The 24,964-nt window shown below is 38.5% G+C and overlaps 1 protein-coding gene across 1 annotated transcript in view; it reads right to left on the reverse strand.

Annotated features, from left to right (window-relative positions):
• RFX3 (regulatory factor X3) overlaps window positions 1–24,964 on the reverse strand; it is a 236,731-nt gene that overhangs the window by 37,526 nt on the left and 174,241 nt on the right. Inside the window, exons 8-13 of the mRNA XM_035029136.1 lie at window positions 17,472–17,593; window positions 15,573–15,685; window positions 11,323–11,438; window positions 10,731–10,885; window positions 6,628–6,725; window positions 3,519–3,668 (exon numbers count right to left, since the gene is read on the reverse strand). Coding sequence (XP_034885027.1) covers window positions 3,519–3,668; window positions 6,628–6,725; window positions 10,731–10,885; window positions 11,323–11,438; window positions 15,573–15,685; window positions 17,472–17,593 — 754 coding nt within the window. The remainder of the gene's footprint in view (window positions 1–3,518; window positions 3,669–6,627; window positions 6,726–10,730; window positions 10,886–11,322; window positions 11,439–15,572; window positions 15,686–17,471; window positions 17,594–24,964) is intronic.

The following is a 24,964-nucleotide window of genomic DNA, read 5'->3' on the forward strand; positions in this document are numbered from 1 at the left end:
TTTTTTTTAAAAAGATTTGTTTATGTATTTGAGAGAGAGAGAGTGAGAGAGCACAGGCAGAGGGAGAGGGAGAGAATCTCAAGCAGACTCCCCGCTGAGCACAGAACCGGACTCGGGGCTCAATTTCACAACTTGAGATCATGACCCCAGCTGAAATCAAGAATCGGATGCTTAACGCTTAAGGGATTGAGCCACCCTAGATAGGGTATCTTGAATGCATGAGCAAAAGAAGGGTTAAGTAGAGAAGAATGAAGTGGTGAAAAAGATTTATGGATATCCTGAAGGAAACCTTTTAGTACTTTCAAGCTCTGAAGAACATTATACTATTGACAATTAAGTGTCATCTCATTGTTTTACATTAAAGTCTCCTTATTGCAAGAGCACCACCCTCACACGTGTCCCTGTTACTGAGGTCCCTTTTTCAAAAGGGACAACTTCCAGATGCACAGGAGAGGGTGACAGAAGTGGAAGGAGAGGAAGAAGAAGATGGAGAACTCCAGAGGACTCTACAAAAACCGAGCAAGGTTCCAAACAGAAAAGTAAGGAAAGAAGGGAGTCAAAGGTAGAACATGCTATACCCTAAGAAAGAGATTAATTACTGATTGAAATGAACACAGCGTGAGAAGGAAGGTGTCGGGGGAAAACAGAGGGCACACCTCTGTGCTTCTGGATCTCTGCGGAAAGGAAAGGGTCTCGGAGGACAGGTGGTGAATCACACGTTTCAGCACTGATAACTGTCATACACACCCAGGAAAACTCCAGAGGAAGGGAAAAGGGAGCCTCAGTTGGTGGGGGGAGGATGAGAAGAGCAGAGGTATAATCCACCATTTAAATGCAAAGATGTTCTCAAGGTCAGCGGTTATAACCTGGAGGAACTCATTTGCATAAATACTTCACAGGGTCCCAGATACTCGTGTACACAAACACAACAGAAAACCTTTCTCAGGCAGTATTAGGAATGATTCTCTGTATTTTCTGTTATGGAGCTTACGGTACATTTGAAATCACAGGTTGCACTAAAGGTGCTTTTCAAAGACTCTTTTTCGAATGAAGATATGAAAGAAACATTACAGGATAAATGACAGGCAATGTGAACTTCTAATATTCTCACTAAAACCAGTTAACGTAAATTTCATTGAACTATGTACAGCTAATGGCTTTGCGAACCTGAGACAGTTTGTTCTTACAAACATTTTGCGCTTGCATCTGTGTATTTATACGTGTTTGTACATAGACAAATAGATACATAGAGAGGCAGATTTTTTAAGACTTCACATAACCAGGTGTTTGAGCCCAATCCATAGAAGTCAGAATGAACTTAACTAATTACTATACCCCAAAATGAATCAGGCCCAAGTATTATTTTTTGATATAATTAAATGACAAAACTAGACCAGAACTACAGATTAAAATTTCTAGGAAACAGGAGTAATTAGTGGTTTATTTTAAAGCAAAGGCATTGATATCTTTTAAGTTTTATTGAGATAAAATTCTCATATCATACAATTAACTCGTTTAAAATATATCATTCAATGGCTTCTTGTAGAACATTCAGAGTTGTGCATCTATCACAATTTTAGAATGTTTTCATGTCCCCCAAAAGGACCCCCCCCATCTGTCACTTTTCAATTCCCAGTCCCCAGAACCCAGGCAATCACGAACCTATTTTCTGTCTCTTATAGACTTATCTATGCTGCACATTCCATATAAAAGGAATCATGCACTATGTGGCCCTTTGTGTCTGGCTTCTTCAGTATAGCATAGTGTTTTCAAGGTTCATTCACAATGTAGCAGGTGTCAAACCTTCATTTCTTTTTATTGCTTCATAATATTCCACTCTGTGGATGTGTTTATGTACTCATCAGTTAAGGGCCATTTGGGTTGTTTCCATTTTCATGCAGCAAATACGAATAATGCTGCTATGAACGTCCATGTACAAGTTTTATATGGACATGATTTCATTTCTCTTGGTATGTACCTAGGAGTGAAGCTGCTGAGTCATATGGTAACTCTATGTTGAACCTCTTGAGAAACTACCAGACTGTTTTCCAAAGTGGCTGCATTTTACATTCTAATCAGCAGTATGTGAGGGTTCAGTGGAGTGCCCTTCATTTCCCCCTATGTCTTGGTCTTACTTCTCACACTATTCATTTTAGTCAGTAATCTCTTTCTTAAGGTAGCATATTCCACCTTTAACTCCCTTCTTTCTGTGATTATCTGTCTGATTATACACATTTTAGTGTGTGTGAAGTAATATCCCATTCTGGTTTTGAGCTGCATTTCCCTGGTGGCTAATTACTTTCGTTATCTTTTCAGGGGCTTATTGGCTATTTATCTATCTTCTTTGGAAAAATGGCTATGCAGATCTTTCCTCTTTTCAAACTGGGTTGTCTTTTTATTATTGGTTTGTAGGAGTTCTTTATATATTCCAGATATAAATTTTTATCAAATAGATGATTTGTAAAAATTTTCTCAATTCTATTAGTTGTCATTTCACTTTCTTGCTGGTCTCTTGAAGCATAGAAGTTTTTCATTCTGATCATGTTCAGTTTATGTACTTTTTCCTTCTTTTGTTGCTTGTACTTTGAGCAGTGTACTATTTTTATATGGTAACAACTAGTTTCATTAGTATCTGAAATAAAATATTTGTGGGATTTCATAATAATATTCCTAAGTTGGCTGTCTTTCTAAGTGTACTTTAAAATACAAGTAAATAGTTTGATCTCAAGGTTAAAATACCTTTTTTTCATTTGGATGAATAAAATAGCCAAATATATTGCTCCTAATTCTTTTCAAATGAACAGATATTTACCAGGCACTCTGAAATAGAGTTTCTAAGTGTTCTTTATTCTTTCAAGGTGGGGCGCTTTTTTTTAAAGATTTTATTTATTTATTTGAGACAGAGAGAGAGAGAGAGAGCCCAAGCACGGAGGAGGGTCAGAGGGAGAGGGAGAAGCAGACTCTCTGCTGAGCAAGGAGCCCAATGAGGGGCTGGGATCATGACCTGAGCCAAAAGCAGATGCTTAAACGACTGAGCCACTCAGGCGCCCCAAGGTAGGGCACTATTAAAAACACATATCTCTTGTGTGTTATAGTGCAAAGAACTTTATGTATTTCTAAATATGTCAACAATAATCTAAGCTAGGTGTTAGAAGGTGAGAAGAGGAAAGCCCAGAGCAGTTAAGCAACTTGTCCAAGATTGCACAGCTAGCAAACGGAAGAGTTTAATCTCTTGCCTACCTAACTTCCATGACTGTGACTGTCCCGACTCCATTAACTAGCTAACCCTGCAGACATAATGTTGCATCGAATACAATACATCTTAGAGGACTTTAACCATGAAACAGGCTCAGTGAAGTCCCGGGGGGAGTCCGACTCTCCTCCTTCAGGACACCAGGAACATGGATGCTATCTGTGCACTGATGAAACTTAGGAAAGAAATAGGACGATCCTCATGAACATGAAAAAAAGTGGGGCATCTTTCCTTACAAGACACATTTTGAAAGACAGCAGAGTACCTGGACATTGGCAAAGTCGACGCGGTTGAGGTCATTGAGCATCTGGTTGATCTGGGACGTGTTCTGGAGCACTGCACGAGCTGCCTGGGCCAGGTGATTGAGCGATGTGTATCTTCGCAGCGTCTGGGCAAAGGCACTTACAGCTGCAACCTAGAAAGAAATCCCATCAAAACCGGGTAGCTTTTCTCCAGCAAAAGAAACCACTGCAATCTTCAAATCTCTATTCCTTTGCCAAATTGTAAATGCTTTCCTCTGATACTTATTTTGAACTCATTTCGTGTGAGAGCTTACTTGTAAATTACAGCTTTTAAATCTCGAAACCAAGTATTATTTTCCTTTTGAGTAGGTAGAGGTCAAGACTAAAACAAACTCCCATGTTCTTCGACATCTGAGTGCAGCATTAATTAAACCAGTCTTGCAAGAAATGACTTTGTCTAGGGAAGCAGGAAAAATGTTGATTTTCATTTCTTTTTTACTCTCTGTAGGACAGTTGATACAAACTCGGTGAATACAATTTCTTTTCTTTTTATTTGGAAAACCAAAATGTACTGTCTCACTTTGTGAAATGGATAAAAAATATATATACTCTTCAGAGCACTGTCATTCAGATTCACTCTTATTGCCTTTATTTTATAGGAGGTGTTAGTATTGCAAATACATAGCCAATAAACTTACAAACGTCAGCAACAAGAACTCTTCCTCATGATCTGAATTTATGTACAAGAGCCATCCAGGATTTCTCCATTTGCTCCTCGACATCTACTTCCCATCCTTCTCCATGCTGCTCTGCCCAGGAAGACTACCCTGAGTGGACTACGCTAACCACTTCCCTTATATTCTGGCTTCCAGTTGGGTTTGACCAATGATAGGCAGTGGGAGGAGACAGATGGATGGGGGAAAAAAGAGTGTTCAAAGTATTGATTGCCCTACAACCTCTGCTCTCTCCCTGTTTCGGCAAAGCTTGCTTTCTTGGACTAAGGCCACAGTCCTCGAGGGAAGGAGATAATCTCCTAAAGCCATAGCTTTTACCTCTTTCCTCTTCAGATCTAGGGAGACTCAGGTTTCCCTGGTGTTGCTAGTCCCAGGGTGCTTTACCATTCCTCCAGGTTTTCTTAACTCTGCTCACATCTTGGGGAATAGACCCTTCTTAAATTCTTTTCAATTATTCTCCCTTTGGATATACCATTCGCTTCCTGCTGAGACCCTCAATGAAACAGGTTACAATGAAAGATAGCAAAGATAATGTAAAAAAAAAAAAAAAAGTCTATGATCTCATGGAAATCTGTCACATGCACAGTAAATCTAATGAGCATTTTAACATATTTATAGGAACGTATGGGATGCCATTAAATCACGATGGGTATGTAAGAAGCAGCTGATTCAACAGTCCCATACAGGGTGTTCAAAGGTCAAAGGATGCTCTGTCTTAATAGTGAGATGTTTTGGGACTACGTGGAAGTTGGAAGAGGTCTTACACTTTTTTCCCCCCATTTCTGTGGTTTATATTAACTGAGGACATACTATGTGCCAGACGCCATGTTCAGTGCCTGACATATATTACCTGAATTCTCATAACCATCACATGAGACACACATCGTGACTTAAAGGGGTTAAGTAGCTGGCTCAAGGTTACACAGAAACTATGTTATGGTGGTGGGATATGTTTGATAGCAAGGGTCAGTCATAATCTAATTAGGCTCTTTCCTCTGTCGGGGTAGATTATTTTCATTGATTGAGTGCTCAGCTGAAAGTAGGCTGCACATCAGTGACAGGAGAAAAGCAGAAGACATCTTCCCCCAAAGTAGATCATCCAAATCAACTCTGGGGACCAGTGAAATTGGCCAATATTGCAGTTAGATTGCTACTACATTCACTTCGATAATACTGGGAAGGAAGGTGCTTTGAGCTGTTTGAAGTATTAATGTGAATATGACTGACTATAACCATCATAATCAAATAGCACCTCCTTTCTTTGCCCACCTCTATGTGACACTCTAGAACTTTCTGCAATGATGGTCCTACTCTATATATGTGCTGCCAAATACGGTAGCCACTGGCCACATGGAGCTGTGGTACACTTGAAACAGAGCTAGCTAGTGTGGCTGAAGAACTAAAATTTTAATTTAATTTAAATTTTAAATTCAAATTTAAATAGCCACTGTGGCTCTCCTTACAGCATTGACAGCATAGTTTTGTAGCATCAATCTAAGGTGGGCATATCAATGAAATGTTCCTTCTGTATGTTTTATTTCTTTGTTTGTTTGTTTTTCTCTGTATGTTTTGGAAAGTGTTATTGCAAATCTTAAGTCAAAGTGAAGGAACTGGGAGTGACTTGTGTTCCCAAAGAGACTTGTCAGCTATAAGAACTTCAATCTATCAACTGTGTCCCTAAACTGAAAGACAAGGTGTATGGCTTAAGTCTGACAGTGGACATAGTCATTGAGAAAAAGCCAGGAATGTAATTTTTGGTACAAAGTTTACACAGCATCAGTCCGATCTTGCCATAGGATATGTTCACAAATTAACCTAAAGTGACAAGGTGAGCAGGGGACAAAGTGGAGATCACAATTCATATCTATACCTAAACAATCCACATTCCTGATAAACACTGATCAATTATGAGATAATTGCTCACTTTAAGAAATGATTCCTTGATTCACAAAAGCATTCTCCAGTGTTTAAAAAAAAATCCTGAAAATCAAAAGGATATTAATTTATATGAACGTTTCACATTATAATAAGTATAGTTCAGGACTTAAAAAAAAATCTAAAACTCCCTCAAGTGAAAACTATTTGAACATTCTGGGCTATTCTTTTTCATTTTTGAAATTAAGCAATCTGAAATATATACTTTGGAAAAGGGTTTATAAATACACCACACTTAAAATGCTTCTCTAGTTTCTTCAAAAGGAGCATTATCAAATAACATCTCTTGTGCAAGTTCTTGATTACATGGTTATAAAGCACAAAGAAAAAAATCGGTTTGAAAAGTTCAATATATTCTGATACCAACATTGTACAGGATACCATTTAATAGGACAGATCTAAAATTCACAGCTCAGAACAGTTTCCTAAAAACAGAAGAAAAATCAAACACGTACAAACTTACCTTGGTTTGTATCATTCTCTGTGGGATATTGTTCATGGCATTGGAAAGCCAACCTTCAAGGCTTTTTGCAAAATTTCGAATGGCTTGGGTCAAGGCACCTAAATGTTGAAGAATAAAAGCAGAACGAAAAAGAACCAAAGGACATTAATCTTTATTCCAGGAGAAGAGAAAACATGCATACATGACATCTGAAATAGCACAGGTCTTATACTGTCCTCATTGATGAGACTTTTTTTTTTATAACATAATTCCTAACTTTGAAAGCATCCAAGAATTGTATTTTGGGCTTTTTTTTTTTCTTTTAAAGTTGTTTTGTTCCCAGATATTTATGACACTTTGTTGGGAAATGAAAACATTCGAACATTTTTGCTTATAGCAACATATACCAGTTGTGAATATACTTATGGGATTTTCTACCTTAGACAAAACACTCTTTTCGTTAGCAGCTTTATGCTCAAGGGCTAAGTATTTTCTTTATGAATTCTTCATCCTGCTTTTTCAAGCTCTAAATCTATTTTCCTGTCTTTAGTTAAAAAAAAAACAATGCAAAGCTTTCTCCCTTTCTCTACACACCTATTTGTGCTAGAACATATTAATTAGAGTAGTTATCTCTTACTCTTATTAAAAAGTAAGGTCAAAATTAAAATTGCCTGACTTGAAAATTTTGGACTATTCTCCGTTTCACTTGGTAGGTAGAGATAAAAGATCAGTGTGATAAAATTGCTGTCCCAGAGACCAATCTTCTGAAGATATTCCTATAATAGTCCATTCCATATTCTTCACCTATCTGTTAAGATCTGAAAGAGGACTAGGTCCCACGAGAGTAGCTTTTATGGTGGTCAGAAAATGACTAGAAGCATCAACAGTTATCAGGAATGACTACAATTATTTTCCAAGAAGGGACCTGCTTCCTGAGATGGCTGTATAATAAAAACAGAATTCTTCGCTTGTTCAACAAGTAATTCAGTCAACAGTATTTTACTTCATCTGTACCCAAGGCTCCACAGTGTAGGGAGCAGTTTCAGACATTTAATAGGTAAGTGTTTGAAACACCCACAACATGAAATCAAGCTCTGTGGGTTCCCTCTAACGTGGTAGGCATTATAATTTGGAGTCTCCTACAAGAAACCCGGAAGTTACATTTTTCTCCAAAGCTCCCAAGAATATTAATGTTGATGCCGGGATTAAATTTCTTGGTTTTTCTTCCTGTGCTCCAGTGAGTCTGACATGCTTCTCTATTACTTTTGGTAACGCAGGGTTAGAAATAATTGAGCTTGCTCAAGTTGCTTGCGCAAGATACAAATTTTACTAACCCGATCATAAAAACAACTGCTTTTTTAATCATTTCTTTAACTGGTCAAATGACAGAAGAGAGGTTGAAATGACTACGTTTTGATTAGGAAAAACACTCAGGAAGTATCGACTCTTAACCATGACAATCATCTACTGGAAACGCTGAGTTGGAAATTTCTTGAGAACTAATCTTGTGAAATTTCCAAAGCTTCCCACTTGAGCCAAAAAAGAAAAAAAGAAAGAAAAATATTTTTCTGCTGTCTTATGTACTAGAACCATGGAGGGCAGGCATGAATGGAAATGAAAAAGAGTGAAAAAAAATTTAACGACCCTTTTGGAAACTCAGGAAAATTCTGCTCAAAATTCAGCTTGGCTATCTGTATTTTGCATGTTTTCTACTATTTAATATATAATAATTATACGATCTGCATAAAAAGACCAAGAACTAGGAGAAGTTACTTTAAAAAAATATTGAGTATGGGTCTTGTTTTATCTAGACACATTTGATGCTGGGAAGATTATAAGCTAAAAAGAATTTTTTTATGTCAAATGACTGTCCTTTCTTGTCCTAAATGACACTTGGGGCCACCTTTACGTATACTCATAATTGTACATAAGTGTTACCAGTTGAGTTTTTATACAATTCTTACACTTAACTGTTTTTCATTTTCAGATAAATGTATTTTAGAATATAGTAGCTTCAAGCTGACTTCAAATTAGTGTGATATGCAGACTTTTTTTGGCTAAAAAAAGGAATCCCATCTGGACACTAAATGGTAGAGTGAAGTACTAGTGGCCAGGAAAATATAATTTTTAAAAATAAAATTAAGTTTGCTCTCCCTATAGGGATTCGTGTCGGATCAAATTGTGCAGATTGACTCTGACAACTTTTTCTCATGAATGGATGGTTTAAAATTTAAAACTATTCCACAGCCCACTTGTCTCAACCTGCTTGCGATTAATATTAAAATGCACACGATCAGAAGATAGCTATTTAAGCTATATTTTAAGCTTTGTTTTGTTAGGTCTTGTTATAGAACCAGAATTAATTTCCAAATGTACTTTGTAGGCTAGCACGTTAATGTCCCTTGTAATTTCATTGAAACTCTAAAACTATGGTCATCTGAAAATTCCTGAAGTTGAGTTGTCTGCTAAACGTAGAGACAGACTTCTTGACAGAATAAATTGGTTTTCGAATCAAAACTTGAAAAAAAAAAAAAAAAAAGAAAGGTCAAGGGTATTGTGCGCTTAAAATTATGAGGCTGCGAGTCAGCTAAAATGGATACATGATTTAGGTTAGGGAACTGTTGACCTCACAAGTCCTGTGGTGCTAACAGAAGCAAAAGACTTCAGAATTGTTTAATGAATGATGTTGTTGATTCGCCTCAAACAAGAAAGAGCTCACCGACCTCTCTTCTTGTATCTCATGAGAGAAATGGTACTTGGGGGGGCAAAGATGTCACAGGCTAAGGAGCCAGCCCTATGCAACTTCTCTTATCACTCAGAGCAGAGGGAGCAAGACAAAAACAAGGAAATTCGAGATTCTGGAACATACATCGGTAGAGAATTTACACATGGAGATTTTCCATGACAACATCACTTTTAATCAATTGTCAGTCAGGAAACATGGTGTAGAGAGAGTGGAAAATATCGCCAACTTATAAAAATGTGAGACAGTGACAGTGGATTTCTTTTTCTTTTAAACTTATTTCTAGAGACGTGTATGCGTGCTCATTGATATTATATGTAAATGAGTGGCTAAGCATATATTTCAAGATGGTGGGAAACATATGAAAGCACTCATATCTTCCACTGTTGTTTATCATATTGAGAAAAAAGAAAGCATAAACATACAAACGCTGGTTTCTTCACCTTTTCTTCTACTAACTCCCTTCCTTCGTATTTTGTTATGATTTAACATAAATCACCGGTGAATGGTGCACTTGAAGTACACGGTTGCCAATTTCACGAGCTACGAGACTGCTTTTACCTTATTAATGTCACTGCAGAGTGGAAATTCTGTCCCACTTCTTTAAAAGTTAAGGTCACTAGGATGTGCTCATAAAGATGTTGGCATAAAATCCTTTCAACTGCCTCGGACACAAGCATTCATAATAGCGTTTATATTGACACTTGCAGAAAATAGCTTTGTTGGCTGCAAGGTAGTTTAATCAACACCATCACCGAAAAAAAGTCATCTAACTTATCTATGTAATTCCTATTTGCTTCACGGTGGGAATACAATGCTCGTGTAGTTATATATAGATTTTTCACTCACAATGCCAGTTAACCATTACTGTTAATGGAAACCGCATTTGTGGTTCGCAACATGATGGATGGGACAAAGTAAATGCTTTTATATAGAAATTCAACTTTAGTGGAAACCAAGGTAAATTCCTTTCAAATCAAAAGCAACTATGAAAGAGGCTGGTCTAGCAATTACAGATTTCAAAATCTTTTGGCTTTATGAAGGAAACTGTGTCCTTGGGTAGAATAATCTTTACAAGGTTGCCTGGCCTGGGAGTGTTCTTGCAATTCGTTATTGTCACACCTATAGGTTGTCTTTTCTAACGAAAAGAAAATGAACGATTGGAGAACAGATCCTTTTTTTTTTTTCCCCGTTCCCTACGGTTTTGCTCTAGGCTGCTTTCATGCAATACTCTCGTGTTGCATGGTTTTTGTTTTTTGGTTTTTTACTGGCAAATCTAAATGAGATTAGAATCACCCTAGATTGCAACGTCACTTTCCCAAACTACTTGGGTGCAATGTATGAGAACAAAAGCATCCGTACTTGTCTGCATTTAACTTACTAGGAATAGGTCTAAGCACGTCGGGGATGAGAATCTCCACCAAAGCCTGGTACATCCCATGGTCACAGTTACACATCCATTTCAGGATAGACTCATGTTTGCACAGAGTTATCAGCTTTGCTTTCGGAAGTCGACTTTCTATTTCACTCAGATTGCTGGTGTGAATAAATGTAGCAAATGAATAGATGGCAAATGAGGATAAAAAAGAAAATGGACTTTAAAAATAGTTTTAGTTTATCAAATATCACTGAGGTTAGAACTATATCAGCACTGCATTGGTGCCATATGGCTGGATATATACAACACTCCCCCAGAGCTGCCTGTGCATGTTAATACTTTCCGACGGTATGAAAGGCAGATATGATACTCATTCCATGAGGATGAAACAGCTCTACCACAGTCCCCCGAATCAATAAAAATGGGAGCCACAACACACACACGGAAACCTCAAGAGAGCGGTTTGTGGTTCATCTCAATCTATTCATTTAATGTTATCAGCTAAGGTTCACAACTGGTATACATATCTCTGATTTATTAGCTGTGACATCTACTCAGCCACGAAAATGAATTGGAAAAGCTTGTTGATTCTGACCTTGATTCGGTGACGGGAGTGCCGTCAGTCGGAGTCGAGGGAGAATAGCGCCAGAATGTTTGCCACAGTTTTTCTATCAGGCTAAACTGAAGATTCACAACAACGTCCAATATTGCCTAAAGAACCAAAACAGTCATCAGTGTTACCTTACAGTGCTCCTGACGGGGAGGCGTGAGGCGCGAGGCACGCATCGGGAGGAGAACGGCGAGGGCGCCTGGGGGTGCAGAAGTCATAGGGTAAAACCGGAGGACATTTTGCCGATGGAAGTCAGCAAACCAAAGAGCTCAGGCAGGGAGAGCGTAACTCCGGAGAGACTAACAGGATGACATGTATTCTCCCCATCACGGCCTCATATCCTTGCATTACCCCTCTCTTTTTTTTGCTCGCTTACTTCCCTTCCTCTCCACTCATTGTCTTCTCTTACCCTTTTCCTCCCCTCCTTCCCACACTGCTCCCTTCTGCCTCCACGATTGTGGCCTCTCTTCGCCTTCTTAGACCCAAAAGGACACAGGGGGCCAGGTGAGCCCATGGCCGTCAAAGAGGGCAGAAGTGAAGCGGGTGGATGTGGCTGTGTAGGGCAGACAAGAGTCAAGGCTAACTGAGCCTGTCCTGGGGCTGCTGACCATGATTCAGAGTGTTCCCAGGCAACCAGAGGCTGGGGCAGGAACCACAGTGGCGCTGGCCTGCAGAGGGTACCTCTCTGGTCAAGCGATGCCTTCGCTTCAATCCCACCGCTGTTCCTTCCCTTTAGAGAGCAGCTTTAAGACTATCCCCTCTTCTAACCTTGGGGGCAGGGCCCTCATCTCCTCCTTCTCCTTCATTTTATCTCCTAGAACCATTTCCCAGCTGCATCAAAGACACTTTTTTTGGTGATGCTAAAATTTGCCCCCTTCATTAAATTTTGATGATCATATTTAATTTCACCCTGCCATCGCAATTAGTTTATAAATTCGCCTTCAGATAAAAGCAGTCAGAAAACCAAAGAATAACTTGTTTGTGCAAAGAACATGTGATTCTGTGATTATTTTGAGCATAAAAGACAGAAGTCATCAGCATAATGTGTTTGGTGTCGTCAGCACTGGGAATGAGGACAGGTAAAACAGCCCCAGCAAGATCTACAAAATTCCTAGAAGCAAGGAGACCACAGGGGGCAATCAAGAGAGTCAATCTGGGTATTTGAGGCAAAAAGAGGAAACTGTAACTTCATAATTCTAGAGTGTGAAACCCGTGTAGGTCTCTGGCCCTCTGTATGATACAGAGAATAACTGATCTTCTGTATAAACACACTCTGAGACCAAGTCAAACATTAAGCAAAATATGTTTGGGAGCATGTTAATTAACACACTCCTCACCCTTTGATATTAGGAACAAAAGAGATGCAAGTGTAAGCCTTGAAAGTAAAAGGCAGATAGATGTCCCTCCTCCCAGGCAAAAACATTCTCAAGGGGCAAATTATTATTTTTTTAAAGATTTATTTATTTATTTTGAGGGAGAGAGAGAGAGAGAGAGTGAGTGAGAGAGAAACTTTGGCAGACTCCGTGCTGAGCGTGGAGCCAGACCCAGGGCTGGATCCTCAGGACCCTGAGACCACAACCTGAGCCAAAACCAAGAGTCGGATGCTCAACCGACTGCACCACCCAGGTGCCAAGAGGCAAATTATTATATTGGTTTCTCAGTTGTACCTTAGGCACATTCCAAGAGATATCTATTAATAAAACAACTATTAATATCATATATAATACCTACATATCTCTATCTATGAGATTGCTATAAGAAAGCTAAGCTTTTTGAAAAATAAAACCAATTACTGCTGCAGCAACTTGTGTAGAAATTTCTACTTGTGCTTTCCATAAAAAAACTAGTGATACTTATAAAACAGCTTTGATAAGCAAATTGTGAGAATTCCAAAAAACAGGCAAAATAGGTAGATTAATCTTTCTTAAAAACATAAACTGTACAGAATATGGCAAAATAAGGCAAGGAAAGAATTCAGTGCATCTTATATTCGGTATCTCTCTAAATTAAACAATCTCAAATAATTCTTTTGAAAAGGACATTCACATCAGCCTCACTTGAGACATTTTTACAAATGAATAAAACATTTTACCATTTGTCCACCTACTTTCAAATATGTTCAGACTAAAATATATAGGCAAATGTATTTTTAAATAATCCTTATTGTACTGGCTTATTTACAGGACGGCCTATGAGACTAAACACCTGTACTTCAAAAGTTTGATAGTTTGACATGAAAAAAAATAATTGGAATTCTTCTTTTTCATATAATTGGAATTTCTTTTTCATGCCTCACAGGAGATGGCATGAATGCTGGTAACTCTGACATAAGTGGGGATCATTCTATGGTCTCTGTGGACCGCCATTTCCCACAAAGACTGATTACCATACACATCCGTATCTCTTCATATAGACTATTCCTGAATGTTGGTATGCTAATGAAATTTTTGTAATCCAAAAGATAATTTTATCTTTCATCTTATTGGTAGAGTTTTCCACTTAGAATAAGCTTACTGGACATTCTTTAGTAATATAAATAAACCCTGCTCCTATCTATATTTTTAACAAATAAAAGAAACTTAAACAAAGCCAAATTATGTCTGTGTAGGTTGGTTTGCTTAAAGCAAGATTTACCTGAACACAGAGACATGAGAAATTGCTTAGAGAATCTTTATATAAATCTTTATTGAATATACATGATATTCATGTGCAAAGAAAGAATTTTTTTCGAGATACATAAGGCTCATCCAGAAAATCTCTAATGTTGGGAGAAGCACAGTAATCAAAGAGAGCTGAGTATTAAGGGTCTTTCATCATTCCAAGAAATGTTGGGAATGAACTGGCAGGACATGTTGAAAAACACTTTTGGCACATGGTTTGTTAATAAAGAGAGAACTTGCCCTTGGTTGTTAATAATCCAGCACCCTTGACAAGCACTCAGATTCACTCAAGCAGTTTGTATTTCTGGAGTGGGAAAAAAAATCTGTGAATGCTATGAGCTGAGACTTCTCACTGCATACTGCATTGTCAGCAGTCAGGACGACTGCCCATGAAACCCCAAGGAATATCTTTTACTCCTAAGCAGATCACAAATAGCCCTGGAATAAAGCTACTTAAATTCTAAACCGACTCCTCTTTCAAAAGGAGAGGCACTTAAGAAAATTCTTATTGCAATCTATTATGCCCTTTCCGCCAGGTGAGCTGCAGGTATATTAAAACGCTGGCTTGGAGAGAGTTCACCTCTTGGAGACAATGAGCCAATTCTGGTGGGGAATACTCAGAAAAAGGAGTAGAAGCAGGGATGGAAAATACCAAGAGAAACTTTAATTAACCACAAAAACAAAACAAAACTAGAGCCTCAATAATCTCTGGAAGTCACATCTAAAATGCTTCATTAAACATTTCTAGAACAGATCTTTTTGTTTTTCCTCTTTTTAAAAGTTTACTTATTTATTTATCACCACACGCAATGTGGGGCTTGAATTCATGACCGTGAGCTCAAAAGTTGCATGCTCTTCTGACCCAGCAAGGCACCCCTCCAGAAAATATTTTTGATAGAAATACACAGTTAAGGTGTAAAATTCAAAAGGTTAAAAGGGATATTGAAAAATAAGTTCTCTTCCACCGACTCTCAGTCATCCAGTTTCCTTCACAAAGACAACCACCATTTACACACTGACATTTTGTTCTTTCTGCTGGAGAGATTTGTATACATGTTCTTTTTCACTCAAATGATAGTATATGATACACGCTGTTTTACACCTTGCTCTTCCCTTAAAAATAAATCCTGTAACGTATTCCACATGAGTACATCTAGAAGGGTTTGTTCTCTTTAATGGCTGCATAATATTCCACTCTAGAGATTGGACCATGCTTTATTTACTCCGTTCCCTTTTAGATGTGGAAGCTACAACCAATCTTTTGCACTAAAGACAATAACGCAACAAGTTCGCTTGTACACATAATGTCTTCACCCGTATGTACCTAGAAGTGGCACTGCCGTGTCTAAGGATTCTGGTTAGGAGACTCTAAGAAGATGGGCAGTAAAATGTTTTCTCCCTTTCCTGCATCCCTCCTATCTTTGGTCTGAGACAAGAAGAACGATGAACTTCTCAGTGTTCAAAGATATATGAACTGACTTCCCCTGTCCTCTAGGAATAAGTTGGATTATTTTGTTGTAGCAAGTTATCTGGCAAAACTTAGCATGCATTCCTACTGTATTTGAAGAAACTTACCTCACAGTGCTCTCGATAAAGACTCTGCAGTGACTTGATATCCTCAAAGGTAGTACCATCTGGCAGAGAAGAGATTTCAACTTCTCCAAACTCTGGAAGTGCTCGAGATGCATCTGTTGCCATGACAACACAACAGAAAAAAAAAAACAACAACAAACTATTGTGGATTGTGCCAATTACAGATTAATGAGGGGAAATTTAAGACAGACTAAGAAAGGAAAAAAATGTAAAGGCCAGAGGTCCAACAGTTAAGAACTTTTCATAGTAGTATTTTTCAAACAAAATGTAGCAACATCCTCAGTACAAAAGAATAGAGGAGGAATGTAAAAACTGTGGAGGAACTAAATTTTCACTACAATTATACTGGAAGTAACAAACCGTAATGTCTCTCAACATAGGGCCCCTATTAAAAGGAAAATATCTCGAGCTGCCGGTATCAGTTTTAGTTATTTTATTATTACATTACTTAAGAATAGAAAAAAATAAGCCTAGCTTTACACTCGTTATGCTCATACTTCTCGTATCATCATAAACCAAGCAAGCTATGGGATGAATCCAAATAAAACTACAAAAATCACATTAAACTTAACAACATGAATTTGATATGATGGATGATGCTGATGTCCTGTAACTAAATTACCTCTTGCAACATGAATATGGTACTGACTGCCGTGGCCCAGATCTTCTGAGCCTGGCCCGCCTATACCAACTTGTACTTTTTGGTGGCTGGTTCCATGACTCTTCTGTATTCAAACGAGCTGTGGAACTTTCCTCCACACAGAGCACCGGGACATCATTGAGCCTTCCCTTGGGATGAATTACATCATTTATGTAATTTACATAGTAAGTCTCTCCCTGTTCTTTTCTCGTGAGCTCAGGACCATCAGTGTAACACACTTTGATGCCTGCTTTACCGTAAATTCAAATACAAATGTGTCAACTAAAACCGCAGAACAGTATTCATTCTCCTCTCCTAGATAATCCAGAATAGGCTTTTATTATCTCTTTACACATTCGAATTGAGATAGAAACACACAATAAAAAAATTAAAATTCTCCTTGGGAGCTCAAGGCTCTAAAGTGTATACATGAGGACTCCAGTTTGGGAAACGCTGCCATCATGTTTTTAAGCTATTGTGACTTGAGAGTCCTTTTTAGTTGTTTCTCAGAAAGTGTACATAGACAAATGTGTGCACACACAACACAGACACATGCACACTCTTTGATAGCTTCTGTTTGTCTTGATCTGTTGTGCGGAAGCTACGCATGTTCATCTTTAGAAGAGTTGTCCATTACAGTGCCATTTTTTGCACTGGTAGCTATGACCAGAATATGCAGAATGTTCAAATTCCACTCCTCACTCTTTAAATGACAAGCCAACATGTATACCGTCTACAAAATTACAAAAATAGGATATACTATGATCAATTTAAAGGAATAACTTACTTTCTGAAAGCTCATAGGAATTTCTTTTTTTCTAACCTGAGACTACGCAATTTGCAACTTTATACAAAGGAAATGAGAATTCTTGTGGGCACGTGAAGGTAACTACTGAAAGTAAACACAACACAACTTTGATCACGAAACCCCAATTAATTCAAATTCCGCAAGGCAATTTCATAGCTATGAGCCTTCAATTCCTATGTCTATGCCCTTAGAACTCTTACACAGCTTGAGATTTTTTGAAAGAAGCTCTGGTGAACATGAGGAAGTAGAAATGGTCTAGAACTAGCCCATGGTATGCAGAGTTTCAGCACACAAACACACACACACACACACATAAATGTTTCTGTGTAATTCACATCTGTAATAGACATAGTACTTGGAGAAAACACTACTATTGTTCTCTTGTTTTCAACATCCTAATAGCAACTAAACTATGCATTACACCTTAACATACCTAAAAACTGTTGATGATGTTGACTTTGGGCTATTACAGTTTGCTCAACAGATGTGCCGGTCTGTTGACCACTTCCTGTGAAACCATCTGCAACCCCATCCACCTTCTGCATAGGCTTGTACCTAAAAATATTAGATTGGAAAAAACAAACAAACAAAATTATTCCTTGTTTTCTCACACTACACAAAACTCCCAAGGCATTTGATTTTACCCTATCTTCTTTAATATCTCATGATAGTTGGAGGATTTTTTTCCCTGACAGTCTTATAAAGTTAGGATGAAGAAACTTTTTCAATTGTGAAAAGAAAAAGGGGAGAGGGATTTGGGAAGGGGACCAATTTTTGAAAATTCAGAAATCTAAGAACAAAAGAGTTACAAGGTATTTCTTCGGACAGTGGTGGCTAAGATGTCCATGATGGCACACAGTGTGAACATAAATTTTAATGGCCAATGGATCAATGGAAAACATTTTAAATACATTGGGACTTTAATCTGCAATAAGATCTAGGAGCTGTGGCCTGAGAAGTGTTAATGAATGGTTTTTGATTGATTAATATCTCTTGTACATGATTCAGCCTACAAACTCTACCATACTCTTTTTCATATTTCCTAAAGCCTCCCATGCACCTCATCTCCATTGACCCCAACCTCGTCTGCAAATACGAAGACCATATACATCAGCTTGCAGCAAAATACATGCAAGAATCCACCTACGAACCGAGGTTACCAAATTTAAAAAATAAAGAGAATCAAAGTCAGCTACAGTAATGCATTTATCCTTAGGTCCTAGTCATACAAACTCATGAGCTTTCCTGCTAAGACACAGAAAACAGGCTTCAGGCGAGAAGGAAAGGCTGCTTGGGAGAGAAACAGCACATATGAAAAAAAGCCTGGGCAAGTCTCCTAAGATGAGCGAATACAAAATAAGAAATAAGTAGCAATTCTAATTTCTTCTTTTTCTAAGATTTCATTTCTTTTCCTTCATGTTAGAAATTTAGAGAAAAAAAAAACAGATGAACATAAGATTAAAATCTACAAAAAGCTTAGGACCTAGAGACAGCATTCACTCTATGTTTATTCTCCCATTCCCCCTACCCCATTTCTCATTATATTTATAAACAAGACCACCTAATATTCTCTCCACCCAGACACTTGACTCTAACGTTAATACCATAAGTCAACTGCATCACTGATATGAAATTACTATGAATAACAATGTCCCTGATACATGAACAGGGTGCGCCCAAAGACACCTGCACTCTGACGACAGATATGAGATGAATCGACCTGATGAGACATCGTGCAAACCAATGCGCAGGTTGCATTAGGAAATGACTCCATCTTGAATGTTGTTCATTAGAACTTAGATAAACAAAACTTCCAAGAAAAACTGCCGTCTCTCATAATGACATTTACATTCACTGCTTCTGTGACAGGATCTAACAGAGAACTATGAAAAGCAAACATAAAGTCAGAAGGTGAACAGGGTGGGCAAAGAGGACAACACGCTTCATCTGTGTTATCATCTTTGTGATGGCCCCGAGCCACCCAAATGTGGATTGTTATTTTTCTAATGACACCGAACAACTCAAACCTATCCTTTTATTTACTGGGGAAAAAAAAAATCTGAAAGGACTTTTCTGCTGGGGCCATACCAAGCGATGACAGGAAGGGTTAGTACTATCATCCTGTGCTATAAGTGTCATTTATGAAAAATTGAATTTTTAAAATTTTTTTCCTCCTTAAAGAATCATCCCAGAGAGGCAAAAAAGACTCGGTGGGGCAAGTACTTTGAGTACTTGTGTGGGGAAGCAGTTGCCAACCATTCTGTTCTAGAAGACTTGAATGATTTTATCCTTGGGGAAGTTCCTCATCCTCATTGACCCATTCCAGGCTTCATTTGATTTTAGCCCCCTTTTTTTCAGCTATGAAATTGTATACCACTAATAGCACAGGCTGAAAGAGTTGAAATGTGTTTTTTCATTTAACTTAATGGAGTTTGGGATTTGTGGAGTTAATAAACAGAAATGGTTATTTACACTGCAGAAGGGAAAATGGAAAGATTTCCTATAGACTTCAATTCTATTAAATTTTACTCTGGGGTTAGAGAGTAATTATGAGACTTTGCCAGGCTATGCTTAATCAACCTTCCTTTGTCCTGCACAGGATCTAGTATACCACGCATGCTCCATAGGCGGAAATGTCGAATGTCGAAGACAAGGGAAATTTGGCCATAAAAGGAAATGATGTGCATTCCTTTTAGAGTGTAAGTTTTCAGAGGACAGATGCTCTCCCGCAAGCTACTTGCACCCAGTACTTATCAAGCCTGCAGCTCGCAAGCAAAATTATCTGCTTCCTCAGAAAGATGAAGATAGAGGAAATTCCTAAGGGAAAGAAACGATATTTTTAATAAGCACTCAAAATCAGAACACATTATAATTAATGTATGATTAATAATAATGATATTGAGTGGCAAGTGCTGATTAGAGGTACACTATATTATACAGGAGATGGAAAATACATCAAGATTAGCTTGCAGATGAAAAGGAACTTGGTAAATTCTGGAGAAACCGTGCAGGTCAGTCAGTACTCAAGAACAAATCTTATATAGGAAAGGTAAAGGATAAAAAAAAAAAAGAAAAGAAAATATAGTCAGAACTGAGAAATGAGAGGATTTATTCTAACCATAAGAGTAGCAAGGTGAACAGTGGACTGAACCCTTTGGTTCACTTTGGTTGCCTTGTCAGTAGGACATCTATAAGCCAGAACCTTATGTTGTATCTCCCCAGAGAAAGGTTGGGGGCCAAGTCTGGGAGCAGCATGGGCCATAATGATATCAGGAAGGGCAGGAATAGGGCTCATATACAAGAGTAGTTTTTCTACGAGCCTCTGACAGAGCTCCTCGGTAATGCTGATTTTTGCATTTCCTGTCTTAAGTAATAAGTCACATATTGGCATATCCTCAGTGTATTGCCTGACATAGGACTGGCACTTAGAAGCCCTAGAAATCAGAAACACTGGACAGAGGAAAGCTGGATGTTCATTTTCCTGATGGTCTGTCTAAGGAAAACATCCTATCACCACCATCACCTCAGGGTTGGGTCTTCCCTGAGGAGAAAGTTTAACGGGAAGGCAAGAAGAGCCACATTAAAAATAGACTGGACAGTATCTGTGGTAACTGATTCTTCTTGGAAGAAACAGTTAAAGATGATATCATCTTTATGTTATACATTAGCTCCTGAAACCTAAATGTAGATCAGTATCTGGGTAGCTTTTCAGAAAGCTCAAATGCTAGGCTCACCCTAGACCTACCCAGCAAAATCTTTAACATGGGGCTTAGGAATCGATGACCTTAACAAGCCTCCCAGATATTTCTTGAGTAGCTTGCCCAGAACTAGTCTGTGGGAGCCTCTTGGCCCAAAATAAGTTCCTTCAGCCCAATGTTGTGCAAGTACAACCATCACATCACAGAAAAGTAATTTTTTATAAACCAAGCCCTCAATTTTTTATTTATTTCCAATAAACTACATTTGGAATATAAATAAATGTCACTGAGTGGCTAATGAATGAATGAATGCTCAAGGGAACATATTTCATTTTATCCTACCACCAACTGATCGTAACATCTATCAAATCGATTTAACAAATATTATTAAGCATTTACTATGGGGAAAGCACGGCAGGGGCACAGTTTCAAAAAGGCTGTGTATAAACAAAATTTTTCCAGGATATTTCTTACATGTTTCTATTGACTCACATGAGACATTCAACATTATGTTAACCCTGGTTGAATTTCAACTGACCTTGTGACATTGAAACACAGCTTTCAGACTTCCTGCCTCTCTGCCTTCTTCATAAAGAACCATTTAAACACCACACTGTAAAAACCAGAGACGCTTCCTACTGAAAAAAGTTCCTTGTTGAATCCTTTAAAGAACTGAACTTTTTAGTATTTAATAGTATCTTCTCTCTTCATCCCATTTATTTGACAAATTCAGTATTTTTAGACGATTATTTTCTGACAGCAGGTTCTTAGTGCTTCTGAGCTGTACATGCTCTGAGAAAGACCTGTGCTTCATCAAATGAAGAAACAGCTCTTGGTTTCCAAATTAGTAAGAGGCAAATGATCATTTTAACAGCTTGCAGCTCCATGGGCAATCAAAGCTACAGTTGTTAATGATTAAGAAATCAAAGAAAGTCTAATGCTTTAATAGCGGAGTGTACGCATGAAACCTGTCACTAACACAGAAAACATGGAAAATTTTTAGGAATCTTCCCCCATGGGGTTAGTCATAGCTGTTATTTAGAACTTGGACAGCTGGAACTCTACTGTAAAATAATATCTAATTCTGTCAATAATCTCACATGTACAGACACTGAAGGAATCCAACGAGAGGCAAAGAATGGCCTATATTTACTCTATTATATTTACTCTATTATATTTAGCAATACCACGGTTTTCAATGGACTAGATGAAACATTTGGAAAAGTCCCTCTTGAAGCAGGTGAAAAATGCACAGGCAAAACTCAACATCTCGACTGCATGGGCCAACCGAGTCTTTAGAATTCTAGAAGGTACATAATCATTTGATCTGCATGAACCAATCTAAACGTTGAGCTCCTAATTGGAGCAAGAGGCTAAAACTTTCTATTGGTATCTTGAGATTCTCTTTAGAACAACTGTCCCAGAAAATCTTGAGATGACTTGAGGTCTGAAGCCAGGTAAAATACGAATAGATCAAAGGAAAATACAGAATGCTGGGAGCGCCTTTCTTTCAGAATGCGAACTGACTCCTTGATGTCATACTAAATATGTCTGTGTCTAAATGACCTCAAACATCAGCCCTGGTTAATGAGTTACTCCATCACTTCAATCCTTATTGGTGGCTCTTGAAGTACTTGACTCTTCATTAGCTCTACATCTATAATTGGGCAAGGAGAGGAGGGAAAAATTAAATTCCGAGGGGGTAGTTGTATTAACTGCAGCAGTTTTAGTCAAAAATGTGGGAGAGGTAGGGAAAGGAGGAGGTGGAAGCTGTTTGCTGAAATAAAAGCTGTGGATCATTCATTCACTTAACAAATATTTACAGAGCGCTGACAATGTGCTCGATGCTGAGGATGTAATGTTGAAAAAGGCAGACGCTATTCTCTTCTCATGAATTTCTTCAAGGGGTCCTCATCACAAAGGCAACTTGGGAGTCATGTGTTGAACTGATGTGGTCTTCTTAATAAATATGCACGACACTTCTTTGATCTACAGCTGGCCCTCCCCCTTGAACTGATTCTACAGAGATGCCCCTCCCCCACCTTTCTTTGGAAAATAACAACCTGACTCCACCAGATGCCAAGAGGGCAACAACCACAAAAGAGAACAACCTGGGGCTCTGTCTAAGGAAAAACAAATTAGCGAGCTTCTCGCATACAGCAAAATTAAATGGGCCTCCATTTCCTTATCAGTAAATAGCCCATGTAATTGCCAAATGAGATCTTGCACAGAAAGTGCTTATTGAAGGACATTTAAAATGTTCAATAAATGTTTATCTGGAGGGTAAGTGGTGACTGTTACCATTCACAAACTTTACACGAATTACTATAGTTAATAGTTACTGAATTGCGATGAATTTTGATTCTCTGATCTTCAGTGGAAACTATCTCTATGCCAGGGACCACTGCAGTTGCATGGTGAACATCAGATCCTTCGGTGCCAGGGTTTCTTATTTGTTTCCAAAAGCCAAAGGGGCAGGCACGTGATCATCTTCCCACCGAGACTCCTGCCAGCCTTAGAGGCCTCAGGGCAAGCGATCAGCCCTAGATGCTTAGGTCTGCAATGACCCCCGGGGATTCCTGTTCCAGGGAAGGGAGGGTAAACTATTAACAGAGCTGAAAACCACTGGCCAGGAGGTCTAAAGAAATGGAAGTCGAAAGTTGCCCAATTGCTAGGGTTCATTCTTCTCTGAAACGGCCTTATCTTAAAGAAATACTGTTCTCTAGCACACGTAGTAATAATAGTATTAATAATAATAATTTACCTAACACTTGAATGTTCCCAATTATTTAAAAAAAAAAAAACAAAACCTTTATATACTTTTTTCCACCTGAACTTCAGAACAATCTGTGACATAGACTACTATGAATGCCCATTTTGCAGATGGAGAAACCAAGGGTCAGTGAAGTTCAGTCACACACCCACAGAACTGCCAGAGCAGCCTATCCTCACACCCTTATTTCCCAATCTTAAATATGGAGTGCTTTCCACCAGCCTCGGAAGTCTATATTAAGGAAGGTCTTTTTTGTGTTTTTCTCTTAAAAGATTTATTTATTTATTTGAGAGAGAGAGGGAGAGAATGAACATGACTGAGGGGGAAGGGGCAGAAGGAGAGGGAGAGGGAGAATCTCAAGTAGACTCCCCGCCAAGCGCACTCACAACCCCGAGATCAAGACCAGAGCTGAAACCAAGAGTCAGATGCCCAACGACTGAGCCACTCAGGCGCCCCTTAGGGAAGGTCTTTTAATGACAAGGGTTCGTGTCCTCTCTCACTCCTTAGGAACATGCATGCTTTCACATCTGTCTGCAGCAAAGCAAAGCTGCCTTGCTGTGCCATGTTTCCAACTGGCCTCTGTTTCCCTCCTCTCGTGCCACAAAGCTTCCTTCTTTCACAGAATCCATTTCCTATGAAGAGACCATTCAAAGAGGCAGGAGGTGACACCTGTCTTCCCTAGTTGGGACATACTCACTGAAGTGTGACTTCTCCTTTTATTTCATGTGCACAAATCTACTACATGTGTATGTTTCTGTTTGGGTTATCTTCCCTCTTTAAAGGGGGCATTCGTGTAAGAACAAAGACAAGAGGACTGGGTCTTTGCCCTGGTTGCTCTATGACTGTGGATAAGTTATCAACCCTGATGGACTTCAGTTTTCTCGTCAAGAGGATGCACTGGACTGGGGGATCTCTTCCTTCCAGCTGTAACATTCTATGATTCTCTAGGGTCTCTTTCAGGTGTGATGGACATATTCTGTATGCAATTGCTGGTGGTTAGATGTTTGTTGAAGGAATGATAAATGCACCTTAATATTTTGAGAACGGCTACTGGGATCAAACACAGCCCAGCACACTGTCAAAAGCACGTGGCTCCATTCCCCCACTTTTGCTATGAGGATTCAGAAGAACAACTCAAATATGTATGCCAACATAGGTGCTTCTTTTAAATATTAAAAATAAACTGCAGCAAACATTTTTACTTGTAGACCTGAGAAGTCCTGCTCTCATTTTTGTTCTATAACCTAAGTTATTTATTGTCTAAATTAGGGCAAGCAAATTATCCATGAGTGAATTTCCTTGAAACTGAAGATGACATTTAAATGTAGAAGTTATTTTCATATGAAATATTTTCAACAGAAGATATTTAAAAAAAAAAAAAAAAAAGGCGACTACACATTCTCCTGCTTTCTTACCCAGGATACTTTACCTCTTTTTGCTTATGCATAATGTCAT

Source organism: Mirounga leonina, unplaced genomic scaffold, assembly GCF_011800145.1.
Source record: "Mirounga leonina isolate KUSES-001 unplaced genomic scaffold, KU_Mleo_1.0 Mir_224, whole genome shotgun sequence".
Taxonomy (NCBI): Eukaryota; Metazoa; Chordata; class Mammalia; order Carnivora; family Phocidae; genus Mirounga; species Mirounga leonina.